We start from the raw sequence: 16,418 nt of genomic DNA, 5'->3' as shown, positions 1-16,418 counted from the left end.
GCATCCCTGGTTCCTTTTCCTCTTCTAAATCCAAACTGATCTTCTCCAAGTACATCCTCTATTTTCCTTTCAATTCTTCTTTTAAGTATCTTTGCTATTATCTTTGCTGTATGTGCAATAAGACTTATTGTGCGATGGTCGCTGCATTTTGTAGCTTTTGTCTTTTTCTTTAAGGCAATCATTGTCACTTCTGTAAAGTTCTTAGGCCACTCCCCAGTTTCATATACGGTGTTTATTAGTTTTGTCAGTGTTTTCAAACCACCTTCTCCCAGTAACTTAAGCACATCTCCAGGTACATCATCATCTCCTGTAGCCTTTCCCTTCCTCATTTCCTTGATAGCTTTTTCCACCTCACTTTGTAAAATATTTGGTCTTTTCTCCTCTGTATATTATTCTTCTTCGGGTTCCCCTTCCAAGGTTTCTGGCCGATTAGGTCGATCATATAGTTCAGTAATATAATTTTCCCAAATTTTCAGCACTTGCCTCTGCTATTCTATTCCCCTGGGAGTCTTCGATGCCAATATTTTGAATCCCATAGTTCTCTTTCCATCCTAGTTCTTTTGTCTTCATGTACATCAAATTATAACGTCCTGTCCTTTGAAATTCTATAATCTCATTACATATCTTCTCAAGATATTCATTTTTGCCCCTGTCCGTGGTTCTTTTCAATTCATTCCTCAGTCTCCTGTATTTCCTCCTGCCTTCTTCATTGTTTACATTCTTCCATTTCCTTCGCTCCTCCATATTACTCATCATTTCCTGTGTAACCCATGGTTTTCTTGCTATCTTCTCAACTTTACCAACCAGTTCACTGATAGTATCTATGAATCCTCCAAGCGAGGGGATGAGTCTCAACAGATCGCAGCGTGGCAACTGCTCTACCGAGTACAACATCCCGCCCGGTACCTAAGTCGTCTACAGGGCCCGACATCGAGCAAATGTACCCTTGGTCGACCGTTAAGGGCGGGACGACGATTAGCCAGATCCGAGGTCCTGCCGCCGTCCCGTCGTGCCCCGCTCGGCAAACGTGGGAAGACAGATCACTTTGTTTGGAGCCTCTCGACTCTCGGGACTCCCGAGCCAACCTTACGAAAGAGAAAGTCCCACGTGTTCAACGAAACCTCAAGTATTACTATTTTGGTACAAATCTTTTTTTTAAAACATAAAGCAGGAACTTCGTAATGTTGACGAAATGGTTTACGTCACTGTCTGATGATGTCGTATTCTAAAAAATGTATATACAAAGTATATATACACTATCTACCTGTAAATACATACAAGGCCTAATCGACACAGCGCTGGGGCCTTCAAACCGCATAAGCTTATGTCTCTATGTAAAGGAGAGGATAATGTTGAAGTGTCCTCCGATACGGAAATTCCAATGTTACAGGGAGTGACGTCACACGTGTAACATGATTATCTTCTACACTGCCGATAACTCGATTTTAATCTGAATGAAATACCGCGCCATACAACCACTGTCTATTGATAGTGGAGCTTCTCGATAGGTTTGGATGAAAATTAGTTAATTATCGTTATTTCAAGTTATTATCCTGAATGAGTATCACTCACTCACTCACTCACTCACTCACGGAGCTGAGCTCTTCTCGAGGAGCCGCCAAATCTGCAACTACTGAAGAACTTCCCAGCATTTTATGGAACCCGAAGGTTTATTGCCGTGTTCACAATAGCCCTCCACCGGTCCCTATCCTGAGCCAGACCAATCCAATCCACACCATCCCATCCGATCTCTCTAAGATGCATTATAATATTGTCCACCCACCTACGCCTTGATCTTCCCAGTGGTCTCTTTCCTTCTGGCTTTCCCATCAATATCCTATACGCATTCCTTTTCTCCCCCATTCGTGCTACATGGCCTGGCTACCTCAACCTCCTTGACTTGATCATTCTAATTATATTTGGAGAAGAGTACAAGCTATGAAGCTCCTCATTATGCAGTTTTCTCCAACCTCCTGTCACTTCATCTCTCTTCGGCCCAAATATTCTCAACACCCTGTTCTCAAACACCCTCAGTCTATGTTCTCCCTTTATGTCAGAGACCAAGTTACACACCCATACAGAACCACGAGCAAAATTATAGTTTTGTATATTCTATTTTTTTTAGACAGCAGACGGTTGGGGATGGAGGAGACGCCCTCCAGGTATGGAGGGAAGCTGCGAATATATTAAATAAGCAGTCGCGGACAGCCGACAAGGGGTGGCCTTCCAGCTTTGGGGTTGGACGTGGGGCTAACAACTCGCCGTAGAAATAAGCTTGTTACGAAAATGTTCAAAAAGCGTCTTAAATGAGTATGAAAAAATAAAAAGATGCATATTGAGAAAGATGTGATGTTTGAACAAGTCTAGACTATTCTCGGATCAGCGAAAGAATGAAAATGGTTGATGTGGAAAGGAGTCAGTCGTCTGCTCCTGTACAGCATGTATATTGCTTATCACTCCTCCATCAACATCAACAAAACGAGAATGGATAGAGAAGAGACAACCCGAATACAAGTGACAGCAATAGGAGAAAAATCTGTGTTCATTCTTTCCCTGACCCGAATTTAACCATATTTTTGTTTCGTTCCGTTTCCCTCAAAACACTGGATGCAATTTTAAATGTTATGAAAAATTCACTTCGTCCGAAAACCTGCAGGTAGACCACCACCTGGGAGAACTACATATAGATGAGTATAATATTAAAACGGATCTTAGGGAAACATAACTGAATGTAAAGACTGGGTTCAATTCGATTACGGTAGGATATAAGGGCGGCGGTCTCTTCTGAACACGGAAATTAATCTCTGGGTTCCATAAAACAACCATATGTTGCTTAGATAAGCATAAACATTTTTGCACCAAAAGATTCATTAGTATCTCAAACACGGTTAAGGTAAGGTAAGGTAAGGTCAACTTGTCCCTGTGCTTAACTAATTAAGCACTACGCCATGAAGACGTATGGGGGAGTGGATGTATAGATCCACGTTTTCTTGACCTCGGCATTAGTTGGAGGTGAGTCGTCAGCTTCACGTCCCGGCCGCTTTACCCCCGGAGAAAGAGCTCCAGGTATGTATTATATAGGAGGCTGTTCGAGCCCCAGAGTCGACATGGAGAAGTGAAAATTCTTGCCCCCACCGGCACTCCAACCCCGACCCCTTAGTCGTCCAGCCTATAGCCAGGAGCTATACCGACTGCGCTATCAACCAAGGGTAGTAAGAGCATTTTCAATGATTGGTTAAAAAGTAAATTTCTTCCACCAGTTACAGAGAGCAATCGAAAACAGTTCTATGAATCTGGACATACACAATTTTTGCGACAGTAGGTATAAGTGCCCTTCAAAATTCATGGTTAATACTTGAGTTAAACTTGGGGGGGGGGTAACAAGAAAATTTGCTTAAAAGAACTTACGTTTAAGCCGTTTAAGACCAATTTTATTGCTCGCTCTATTCTTTCCAGGGCAGAAGGTCGTTTTCTTTTACATAGTTTAAGGTTTGTGTATTAAAATTGGCTCACTTCCGCCTTCCTTCAACTTCGATTGTTTCCAAATATTTGAGAGGGGAGGGGGTACCTTGTTTGCCCCTCTTGTACCAGGAGCCACACCCACATTCTTAACTTCTAACTCGCGTACCTACGCTGTTATTAGTTAGCATAGCATTATTTAAACAAGATGTTCTGAAAAAGATTTTGATATTTGGAAACAATGATAACAGATCGAAACCTGATGCAGGAAGACATTAAGAGGAGACTGAACTCGGGTAATGCTTGCTACGATTCAGTCCAGAACCTTTTGTCTTCTCGTCTGCTGTCCAAAAATATAAAAATTAGAATATACAAAACTATAATTTTGCCCGTGGTTCTGGATGGGTGTGAAACTTGGTCTCCAACATTAAGGGAGGAACATAGACTGAGGGTGTCTGAGAACAGGGTGTTGAGGAGAATATTTGGGCCGAAGAGAGATGAAGTGACAGGAGGTTGGAGAAAACTGCATAATGAGGAGTTTCATAACTTGTACTCTTCTCCAAGTGTAATTAGAATGATCAAGTCATAGAGGATGAAGTGGGCAGGGTATGTAGCACGAATGGGGGAAAAGAGGAATGCATATAGGATGTTGGTGGGAATGCCCGAAGGAAAGAGACCACTGGGAAGACCAAGACGTAAGTGGGCGGACAATATTAAAATGGATCTTAGTGAGATAGGATGGGATGGCATGGATTGGATTGACGTGGCTCACTATAGGGACCAGTGGAGGGCTCTTGTGAACACGGTAATGAACCTTCGGGTTCCATATAATGCTGGGAAATTCTTGAGTAACTGCAGAATTTTTGGCTTCTTAAGAAGGGCTCAGTTCCATAAGTAAGTAAGTAAGTTCTGAAAAAACTCAGATATTATTTCCGTTGATGTTCTAACAGTGCGGGCTACAGTCACAGTCAGTTCACTTGCATCTTAAGTCAAGCTCTGTCTCCACTTGATTTAAATTTATTTCCAGAACGTTCGAGACGCAGAACAGTTGTTGATGTTAGGTGCATTTGCCGGGCATGCAGCAAGCATGAGAGAGAATAGAACAGCATACAAAGTGTTGTTAAGAAAACCATAAATGGATAGACCACTAGGAAGACCTAGGCATAAATGAGAGATTAATATTAAATGGATCTTAAAGAAATTTGTTGAAAGGGTCTAAACTGGATTAATCTGGCTAAAGATAGGAACCAGAGTCTGGTTATTGTAAATATGGCAACGAACCCACGGGTTTAATAAAATTGTGAAAATATCTCGACTAGTTGAGCAACTATCAGCTGCTCAAGAAAGATTCAGCTCGTTGTAATTAGTTATTTGGAATATCTATACTTTTCCGAGCGAACTTTCTACTAGTACACAGACCACAAGCGATAAGTTGTCTGTTTAGGGATGATTACAAAGCGACCTCATCTCTATGGCCATCTGATATCAGCACCGAATATCCACTCGGTATTCTGCAGCCAGTAACAGCGACTTCCAGTTCAGTTAACTATTAGTTCCTGGTGTAGATCAACAATTAAGAAATACATTCTGGAGTACAAAACATCATAAGGATCTAGGCTTCAGTGGGAGGATAACATTACAACTGAACTTAGGGATGGGTGGGGGGATGTTCACTGGCTTAGGGCAGGGATCAGCCGCAGGCTCTTGTGAACACGGTAATGAACCCTCGAGTTCCATAAAAGGCGGGGGAATTCCTTGAGCAGCTGAGCGACTGCTAGCCTCTAAAGAAGGGGTCTGTTCCACGATGTTAGTTTAAGAAAAATATGTCCCAAGTAACGTACTAACAACTACAGGCAAAGTAAAATGTCGATTCTTCAGAGGTGCACAATTCTCGGAATGTATATCATAGGGAAAATATTTTAATAATGGATTTAGATCTTCGCAAGAAGCACATTTAACCTTCTGTAACCTGAAATTAATTTAAAGAACATTCAGAAATGCAGATCCTATCGCACAGAAAGAACTTCGTCTTAATTACAAAGAACAAAGGTTGTTCTGCACTCTGAACTTCTCTTTTATTTTGAAAAAGAAAAAGATCATGTACATACAAAAATCGGCCTAGGCAATGCCCATCCGGCCCTCTTTAGCATATTCTACTCTGAATATCTGTATATAACAGTTGATGCCATCTATTGACACAAACAGTGCACTAAGCGATTAACATCGTGCCGATCTCTTCGGCTCTGGCAATTGTGAGGCAGGAAGACCGATCTGCCCTAATTGGTTCATGGTGTGCAGATGTAGTTTCTATCCGGCAGGGCTTCGTGTTTCAGGTAGGCTACCTTATGAGCACGATGGGAACATGTAAGTGTAATTATTTTAGTGATGGCAAACCATATTTGGTCAAAAGAAAGAAGGAAAACACTTTATCATTCTTATGCCCCAGTAACATTCTATTCTGCATATGTACAACATTCTCAAACCAGACCTTATGTCCTTGATTATGATGCCAGACAATGAACGGTGAACAGTATATGCGTGAAGCAGATCTGATCACAAACATAAAGCGAGGTCACAGTGCCACATTCATGGCTTTCATATTTTGACTTTCAGGCGAAGCGTATACCTACTATATACATATAGTGTATGCAGACCCGTTGCTAGGCAACGACCGTGAAACAAACAACTATACAACATCCACTGATAAGTAATGGTTTCGCAAACAAGCATGTTTCCATGATGAGAGAATAGCAATAACAGAAAATACGTTTTCTATGCGGTCCTTGCCGAGGTGATATAACCAGGACCAGCTAGCAGTTGCTGTTAGAAGCTGGTAGCTGAGGTCAGGGATAGTTCGGGAACCCAGAGGAAGGGGAACGTCCGCCGTTAAAGCCACTACCAAGCAACGACATGGAAGGCGTGAATGTGGAAACTAGTGACCAAGTCTATAGTCACAAGCTTATCACGCGATTATATGTATACATATATGTATACACATAAATGTACCTCCTAGTCCAAGTCTTGCGACTAGCGGTCAGTCAGTCTGTACGTCTTGGTGTCCGGACTCTCTTGGGATCCATAATCTCTCTCAAGAGAGGGGTGGGGGAATATCGTAATTTTCTTTGTTTTCTGTTCCGTGTTTACTAATGTGGACTATATTGAGGACTTCCAGAGATATTATAAAATTCAGTCCGTACTGTTACCAATATGTACGGTGTCCACTGCTAAGTAAGTGCGTAAGTGTTACGATAGAGTTTTGGGCGCGATTCGATTCCTCATTCCTAGTCTTCCTTTAACTTCAACAATTTTATCATAATAATTTTAACTTCGTGATTTTGCGCATAAATCTAGAAATTAAGCTAACGCAGATGTAAGCAAGTATCTCATTCGCTAAAATGAACGTAATGAAGAGAACTGATATGGTCCAAACATGTCTCTAAAATAAAACTTCCATACAACTGATCACGACAGTGTACAGTACACGCATGTGCAATAGTTGAGAACATTATGTAACCCTCAAATAAAATATTTAATTATATTAACTATATACGTCTCATCAACCGTCTTCATCCACTGGAACACTGGGGTCGTGGGTTCGAATATCACTCGAGGCATTGATGTCTGTATGCTTTTATTCTGTTTGTGTTGCTCTGTAGGTAGGCAGTGGTCTTGCGACGGGCTGATCCCTCTCCAAGGAGTCCTACCGACAGCGTACAAGACTAAGAGAGTGAAAAAGCGGCCGGGGTTCAACAAAGAGCCGTAGAGCCACAGAGAAAGAAAATGTGTGTGACATCAGGGGCGTCCGATAGCGTAGTTGGTTGAGGCACTGTGCTACAAGTCTAGAGTCCCGATGAGGCCAGTGGACTTTCCAATTCACCTAATTCTTCCAGCTGCACCAATGTCGACCTAGCCTCTAATAGAAATGAATAACACGAATCTTCCTGGATGTAAAGGGCGGCTGACGCGTAAGGCTGACAACCTCACAGCCATCCGTGACCCAATTATCTAGAAAATGTGGGAGTCTCGACGTCTCACAACCCTATGGGCCTCCACGGCCTGTTACAGGGAGTGCTTTTACATCCTGTTTTAAATGTAAAGGTGTGGTGTTCATACGCCTGTGGGAAATTCAGACATATTTACGCGGAACTTTTCTTCCGTCAGGTTGCCTACACAATGTATGACGTAAATCAGACGGACTTTGTGATTCTTTGACGTATGTCCTTAACTTCTTTACCCTATTTATGAACTTAATAGAAACGCGTAAAGAAGGGGGGGGGGAGGGATCGTGCTAAAATTTAGCGCCAACGCATGAATTTGGCCGTCATCACTTTATTTACGTCATTAAGTCATGGTCCTATGGCCGCGCCATAGCTCAAGCGGTTAGTCGCTGGCTTCCCACCGCGGCGGCCCGGGTTCGATTCCGGGGTCTGGTCAAGTGGGATTTGTGGTGGACAAAGTGGCGCTGGGGCAGGTATTCTCCTAGTACTTCGGTTTCCCCTGCCAATCTTCATTCCACCAATTACTCCACAATCACCCTCACCTCTCATCTGGGGCTGGTACAATAGGCCAGAATTGGCCGTAGTACAAGGGACTTAGTCCCACCCCACTAGCAATAAAAAAAAGTCATGATCCACTTCTTCAGCGACGCTGTCACAAGCGAGACAACATAGCCTCGAATGCTTGTATGACTGATGAACTGGGATTTTGAGGCAGGTGTCATGGCCTATTTCAAGGCACTGGGGGGGGGGGCGACAGAAGTAAAGAAAATTTCGGTTGTGAAAGTCGGTGTCCCGACAAAGATTTGAACCGAACACCTCCTGGATACAAGTCAGAAGCTTTGCCGCTTCAGCTAATTTTCTCTGCACTTTTAGTTACATTTTTTAATATATTCTAATGTTGATATTGCCGGTCACGGTAGCCGAGCGGTCTAAGGCGTGCACTGTCTTCGCTCGCTCGGAAGCCGGGATCGTGGGTTCGAATCCCATTCAGGGAATGGATGTTTGTGTGCGTTTTTCTGTGTTTGTGTACAGGTAGAGGCCTTGCGACGAGCTGATCACCCGCCCAAGGAGTCCTACCGAATGTCTAAGATCTAGAAAAACCGAAGTGAACGGAGAAGTTCATGGAGGTAGGCCTAGGCCCACTGGGGCTGTAGTGCCAAGGAAAAAAAAAAAGATATTATCTGTTAATTCTCAAACTGAATGCCTTCTGCCTTTACCCCACACAGTACTTACACAATAGATTCAAGTTACATTTGTTTTTGATTTACAATGAATTACCTATAACCTTCTGTCTTCTTGTCTGCTGTCTAGAAACAAAAAATTAGAATACACAAAACTATAATTTTGCCTGTGGTTCTGTATGGCTGTGAAACCTGGTATCTGACGTTAAGGGGGGAACATGGACTGAAGGTGTTTTAGAACAGGGCGTTGAGGAGAATATTTGGACCGAAGAGAGATGAAGTGACAGGAGTTTGGAGAAAACTGCATAATGAGGAGCTTCATAACTTGTACTCTTCTCCAAGTATAATTAGAATGATGAAGTCAAGGAAGATGAGATGGGCAGGGCACGTAGCATGAATTGGGGAGAGGAGGACTGCATATAGGATATTGGTGGAAAAGCCAAAAGGAAGGAGACCACTGGGAAGACCAAGACGTAGGTGGGACACTATTAAAATGCATCTTAGAGAGATAGGATGGGATGGTATTAATTGGATTGATCTGACTCAGGATAGGGACCAGTGGAGGGCTATTGTGAACACGGCAATGAACCCTCGAGTTCCATAAAGTGCTGGGAAGCTCTTGAGTAGCTGCACAACTGGCGGCTTCTGGAGAAGGGCTCAGCTTCATGAGTGATGAATTATCTGTTTATTTCATTCGTACTACAAACGTTTGGATACTTATTGTATGCTAAACGGCTTATTGGCTCAGACTTATCAAGTCGATGGAATGACGTACAGGGCATGAGCACAGCAGAGCTATGTATAAACTCCAGGTCAGCAAGAACAGACACATAAAATAAAACTCCGTGGTCTGTAGTTTGCAAGCGAACTATACCGACCGAGCGACCGCCGCTTGTCGGCGAAGTTAGTGCCAACTTTAGCGGGTAGAGGGTGTCGCGTGTGAGCCATGCAGTGGCTCCGGTATGACGTCATGGGCTTCCAGCCCCTTGATCGAGGTTCTTAAACTTATCCCCCACCCCATCCCCATGCGGGACTGGGTCACGTGGTGTTGCCCTCTCCCCTCCTTTCTACCCCTGGGAGCCTTGCTTGGAAGTTAATTCGAGTTGGGAGTTCAGTTCTGGTTATGGATCCATAGGGCCTTGATCGCGGCGCCGAGCCAGCCGGAGCGACTGTCAAATTCCTGTTCGGCTGGGAGTCCAAATTTGGTTTCGGCAAGTACTGGGCTGGTTCGCGGCCGGCGAGATCGCCCGCGGTCGCCCGTCGTTGGGTTTGTAGGACGGCGGCGACTCGTACCAGTTTGGTTAAATCTGTTTTTATAATTTATATTGTGTATTTAATTTAGACTCAGCCTGTGGCCCGGCTATAATGTAGTAGTTATGTTTTTATGCAACCAAGGCAAATTGTTGCGCCAGTAAATGTGGGCCATTCTGCCCGAGTTAGATGCCGCTCTGTGCGAGCGTGTAAATGTGCAGTTAGTTCAGTTGTTCTGTTTAATTTCCATTGTGTTTATTAAATTCTGTTATTTGTTAATATATTGATTGCCATCAATTGTAACTAGATTTACTTCGCTGCTAGCTTGGATCCCTTACACTAACTTAGGGAGCGTGCGAGCACAGCACGAGAGCCGTATGACGGAGCAACGTTTCCCCCTCCGATTGAGGAAGGGTAGACGGAGCCGAAAGGTGCCAGAGAGTGACGGTGCTGTGGTAGCAGACGTAAGACGGCTCAGCGCAAAGGATCTCCACGGCCGTTAATCTCGGTTTTCTAGACCGAAGTCGCTATTTCCTTGAAATAGCTTCTCAATTATCCTCACGAGGCTGAGCAGACCCCGTTCCAGACCCACTACTTCTCAGAAAATTTGGTAGCACCGGAAATAGGACCCGGAGCCTCTGGATCTGTAGCCAGGAACTGTGGCCACTAGACCAGAGAGGCGGGCCAACGAAGGACATATATTAACATAAAATTATTAGAATGTAACATTTTATGTCCTCACGACGGTAGTTAAGAAGAGTTCTGTCTTCTATGATACAATGTTGTGTAATTCGTTGAAATACAACGGAAGTTTCGGAGGAACATGTATCCATCTTCATGGTCGAAGAATAAACCAAGTTAGATACTAGCATGAAGCAAGAGGAAACTACAAGATAATTCTTCAGTTCCTACCGAATCTGTCAGAGAACAGAATGAACCAATAAGAGGCTAGAAAAGGACGAATAAGTGTCAATTTCTTGTCCCTTCTGGGTATCGAACCCCGGTCGTCCTACTCGAACCCCGTTGCTATACCGACTGAGCTATCCTGGCTGTCTTGTGTTTCGTTGCTTAGGTTGTTCATGTATAATGCGGATGTGTGTTCGAAGTTGTGAGATGTGTTCCATCCTTTTGTGTTAATTACAAGAAGCTCAAGAGAACGTAGTAGGTAGGAACATAACCCACGACCTTGGACACACGTGCACACTGAGGGGATAATATGTTAACAACATAAGCAACGATACAGAACACAGCAGTTTCCATAATTTTTAACACCTGATGATGGCCACATTGGTCGAAACATGCAGTATAAAACTTCTAAATTGAATTGCTTTTAATAAGTTTTATAGAATATTAATATTGTACGTGAGATTGTGGAACTAGTTCATATTCAGTTCTCTAACGCTTTAACCCCCGGGAAAACAACCCCCTGTGCCCACTGAACAGGGGACTAGGTGGGCGATAGAGCCAGTCTGGAAGCTATGGAGAACAGAAAAACCTCTTATCCCTTGCCGGGAATCGAACCTCGGTATATCGGTATTCAGCCCTCAGTTGCTATACCGACTGAGGGCTCGTCTCCATTAATTATATTACGTATAACAACCTGCTTCATTAGTCATGGGGCGCGAAACAGTCACAGTCGAACGAAATGTGCGACTCATGACTAAGTCATTTAATTTCTGAAGGTTAAAACTTGCTTTCAAAACTGAAGGACTAATTCTTTACCGCTATTTTTGTATGTCGTTTGAAAGGACGTGGCGATTGCCTATTGGCTACGAGACTCTTTCAACATTATTATTATAAATGTAAGGTAAAGCTGTCCCTGTGCTAAACTAATTAAGCACTACGCCATGAAGGCGTATGTGGGGAGTAGATGTTTAGAGCCACATTTTTCTTGACCTCAGCACTAGTTGGAGGTGAGCGGTCAGCTTCACGCGCCTGCCTCTTTACCCCCGTGGAGGTTAGGTGAACACCAGAGCCAGTCTGGACGACTTGAAGAAGAGAAAATTTTTACCCCCACTGCCACTCGAACTCCGACCCCTCGGTCGTCCAGCCCGTAATCAGTCGCTATACCTACTACACTATCCATGCTCCCTCATTATTATTATTAATCTTACTGGGGTGAGACTGAGTCCAGTTGGTACTGCGGCCACTTCTGGCCTACTGTACCAGCCCCGGATGATAGATGAATGTGGAGCAATTGGTAGGGGAAACCGAAGTACTCGGAGAAAACCTGCCCCAGTGTCACTTTGTCCACCACAAATCCCACATGACTGGGAAGCCAGCGACTAACCGCCTGAGCTATGACCCGGCCTAACATTTTCAATAACTGACCAATCTACAATATTCATTCCTGCTTTAGGGTCACAGAGTTCCATATTTCTATTGCCATATTCTTCAGAATACTAAGTAAATTAATTTAACTTTTTCTGTATCGTCAATTTCCTTGTTAGGTGGGTCCCTTGTAACAGCGGCATGGCGAATGGAGAAAACTTCCAGACATGGTAGGTACCTACGAATGTACTGGATAAGCAATCAGGGACAGCCGACGCGACAAGGGGCGGTCCTTCAGCTTTGGTTATGAACGGCGGAGTAATAAACCCTCATCATAACACGAAACGTTACACGGGGTTTCGGAATTCAACCGATTTTCACCTCAGGATAGGGACCCGGTGACGGGCTTTTGTGAATACGTTACTGAACCTTTGAGTTCCATGAACTACTGGGGATTTATTAAGTAGCGGAGCAACTATTAGTTCGGCTTCGTGGGGGGTTAAGACGTCACTCCCGATCTTCATACATATGTATGTTAGTATGTCCAAACGTATTTCGAACAATAAAGTCTTCTGAATTGTAGCGCCTCGCAGCTCGGAAAGAATATTAAACACTTGCAGTCACGTCATTACTTACTTACATCAATACCCTTACCCATCCATTCTTCACTGACGATCATTCGACACTGCTCTCTGAGCTGCTGACGGCGGCGTAAAGTTAAATACGAGCAAATACATAAATAAATCAGCGGTAGCGTAGTTAGTTGAGGCACTGTACACTTATTGAGACGTTCCTTAGCATAAGTCGTCAATTCTTGCTTATTAAGAATCTGCTGCCTAGCATCGGACGTCGTTCCGTTGTCTGTTTCGCGGCCTTTCCCTAGAAATGAATGTTTTTTTCAGAGCCGTTCGCTAGCAACGGCTGTTTGTCTGGCTCCACAGTTCTTGTTTTGATCAAATGCGCCACAGTACGATTTCGATCATGTAACGATTTCTATCACGCGGTATCGTAGTTGGTTGAGGCACTAAGCTACAAGCCCAAAGATCCCGATGAGGTGGAGTTTCTCAGCCGCACTATGGCCCTGGGGTCGACTCAGCCTCTAACAGAAATGAGTACCAGGAATCTTCGTCGAAGGTAAAGGGCGGCCGGAGTGTAAGGCTGAAAACCTTACCGCCATCTGTAAGCCGATTGTCTAGACAAAATGTGGGAGCCTCGACGTCTCACAACCCTATGGGCCTTCACACTCCGTGGTTTCAATCCGCAAGCGAACTATACCGACCCAGCGACCGCCGCTTTTCGGCGAAGTTAGTGCCAACTTAGCGGATAGAGGGTGTCGCGTGGTCAGCGCAACGAATCCCCACATCCGTTTATTTCGGTTTTTTAGACCGGAGCCGCTATTTCATTGAAATTGCTCATCAATTATCCTCACGAGTCTGAGTGGACCCCGTTCCAGACCCAATACTTCTCAGAAAATTTAGTAGCGCCGGGAATCGAACCCGGACCTCTGGACCTGTAGCCAGGAACTCTGACCACTAGACCACAGAGGCAGTCTGTTACAGGGATAGCTTTAAATTTTACCTTTAAATAAATAAATAAACCAACAGTTCTCCTTGAAAAGAAAGTTGTCGCTTATCTTCTGCGATATAACGCCATGTAGTCAACTGAAAGTCAACCGTCAAGGTTAGCACAGCCCTGTTCGCCATCTGCTTTCATGCTGGTCTATTGCTTCAGTTATTTCTTCGACCTTCAAGATGTAGGTGACACGCTCCTCCGAAACGTCATTTGATTCTCAACGGACTACACGGCGCCATATCCCAGAAAACATAACTCTTCATAACCACCGGTGTGAGAACCTCGAATCCCTGGAAGTAGTTGCTTAGATGATCAAGGAATTCACCAACTTGTTATGTAATCGGACCGTTCATTGCCGTGTTCACAAAAACCAGCAATTGAACAATATCTTGCGCCATATGATTCTAAGACCACAATCTCATATCATGTTTCTTCAAAATATATTTTAATATTATCTTCCCATACACGGTTTCATCTTCCAAGTGGTCTATTTCCTTCAGATTTCCAAACTAAAATTTCTTATGCAGATACCGTATCTCACACCCGTGCTACAGACTTATGTAAACTGCAACATAAATATTTTGAGCTATTTTTGGGTTAGTAGTAGCTTAAAAGTTGAACCGTTACGATCTCAAAGCAATCAATACTAGCAGTCGGCCAGGTCCAACACACGTCTAGAGCGCGCACTGTGTTCGAACACTGGGTCACGAGCCGGAAATCCCCTCTCTTCACCCTTATCAAGAGTAGATGGTAGATAATGCTCAAATGGAAATCATTTGGCAGTAGTGACCTACTCAAGGTACTATCCCGTAATTTGAGTGAAGAGACTGAGGAAAATCATGAAACACCTCCGTCAGGGTAACCGGTGCCTCGGCTGAGATTCGAACCCAGTACCTGCCCTGTCTCTCCTAGTTTGGAATCTACCCTTTGACCTTTCCGGCATAGGTGCCCCTACCGGTAGTTAAACTACCCCGGCATAGCTCTCCAGGTCACAGAGTCACGCAAGCCCCACCACCACGACAAGGTGGAGACACCTTTGGGTGGGATGAAGTCCCTGATACGGACCAGTAATTCTAAACGTAATCCAAGGGATATGACACCCACGATCTCAGGGCAATGACGCCCCCTTCACGGCCATATTTTGAGTGGGCGTCACGGGGGTCAAATCTCCGCATCTGAAACGTGTGGATTGATTTGTGAAATACATCTTTATTTGACAAAATGAAATCTAAAAATAACATTTAGTAATGATGTGACCAATATTTATGCTAACAAACACAATTTATGTAACATGTAATGAAATGTAATTATGTGATATCTCAGGTTCTCACGACGGTCACTGTTAAGTGTACCGTCCTCTGTGACACGAAGCTACATAGCCGGGTAGATACACGGTAGAGTCTAGCAAACATTTACCAGAATACACGGCGTCACCGAACAAGTTGGCTCAAGTAAATGCTCTAGTTTTATCTTCGGTGGTTCTCGGTTAGAATTTCGGCCGGGACACCAATAATCCTTACTGAGGTGTGCCGTTATTTTACTCAGTCATTCGAGGCAAATTCCGGGATCGTATTTTATAAACAGGCCACGATAACTTTCTTCGAAGTCATTATATATTAATCATCATATCAGTTTCTGCCAGCGTCGTTAAACAAAACACAAGTAGACTAAAATACAAGGCGAATAATCTCAGTATAAACAATAACTCTCACCCACCCAATAAGAAGGTGAACCCGCTAGCGGAGTTGAGGTATTGCGTTTATGTCCTTCCACTGAAAGGCGCAGCGTGTCATATGAAATTTATTTCACGTTCAAGATGAAAATGATCAAGGACATTTTCACATTTGTGTAAACAGAAGCAAAAGCGAAAGGATGTAACACATTTGAAGCAAGTGCTCTTACGTGAAATGTACACCCACCAACCCTAGAAAATATTATTAATGCCATCATCCATATCGAAAAATACTCTTCCACCGTTCGCCCAAACGTACACATTAATACAGGTTCGCTCCTTCCATTAATCTACCCTGATAAATATATATATATAAATAATTCAACTTACCAGTAAAAGGCAATTTTATCCCCATGCCCATTTTTAACGTTGCGGTCTAGTAAATTATAACAGATGTTTGTTGTAGCTCCTTCCATCCATTTAATAGAGATTGGTCCCTTAGTGATATCAAAATTGTAGGAGAGGAACTTCGACGGCTCAGTTTCCCAGTGAAACTGTTTCGCGATTTCACCCCAGAATTCTTCGGGATTATCGATCGAATGTTTGTACATATCCTCATACTGTTTCATGGAACTGATGTGCGACTTTCGTGAAACGGACGGATCAGGAACGTACACCTTTTTGTCCATTTTGTCCTTTCCAGTTAACACTTTTCACTGTTGAACTGTCTAACCGCCGACTGATTCTTCCGTGACACAACACACACACTTCAGCGTCGCTGCAGACGAGTTAGCCAGGAGCTCTATCTTACATCTCTACCGCACAAGGAATATAAGTGAAGCAATACCAAAAACTGCCACCAGATGGCAGAAGCAACGCGCCATCAGTGGGCGGGCTGTAATGACGTATTATCGCTACTGTTTCCAGTGGATATTCTATTTGAACCAGAATATGATTAAAATGTATACATACAGTTATATATCACTTAACTGGCATTCATTACCAGCTTTATCT

The 16,418-nt window shown here is 43.6% G+C and overlaps 1 protein-coding gene across 1 annotated transcript in view; it reads right to left on the bottom strand.

Annotated features, from left to right (window-relative positions):
* Window positions 1-16,223, bottom strand: part of LOC111866808 (acetyl-coenzyme A synthetase) — a 45,182-nt gene extending 28,959 nt beyond the window's left edge. Inside the window, exon 1 of the mRNA XM_023856087.2 lies at window positions 15,795-16,223. Coding sequence (XP_023711855.1) covers window positions 15,795-16,093 — 299 coding nt within the window. The 5' untranslated portion in view covers window positions 16,094-16,223. The remainder of the gene's footprint in view (window positions 1-15,794) is intronic.
* Window positions 16,224-16,418: the final 195 nt, after the last annotated feature.

The sequence above is a fragment of the Cryptotermes secundus genome, unplaced genomic scaffold, assembly GCF_002891405.2.
Source record: "Cryptotermes secundus unplaced genomic scaffold, Csec_1.0 scaffold42, whole genome shotgun sequence".
NCBI classification, from domain to species: domain Eukaryota; kingdom Metazoa; phylum Arthropoda; class Insecta; order Blattodea; family Kalotermitidae; genus Cryptotermes; species Cryptotermes secundus.
The sequence above is the reverse complement of the archived record's forward strand: the minus strand, read 5'-3'. Positions and strand labels throughout refer to the sequence as shown.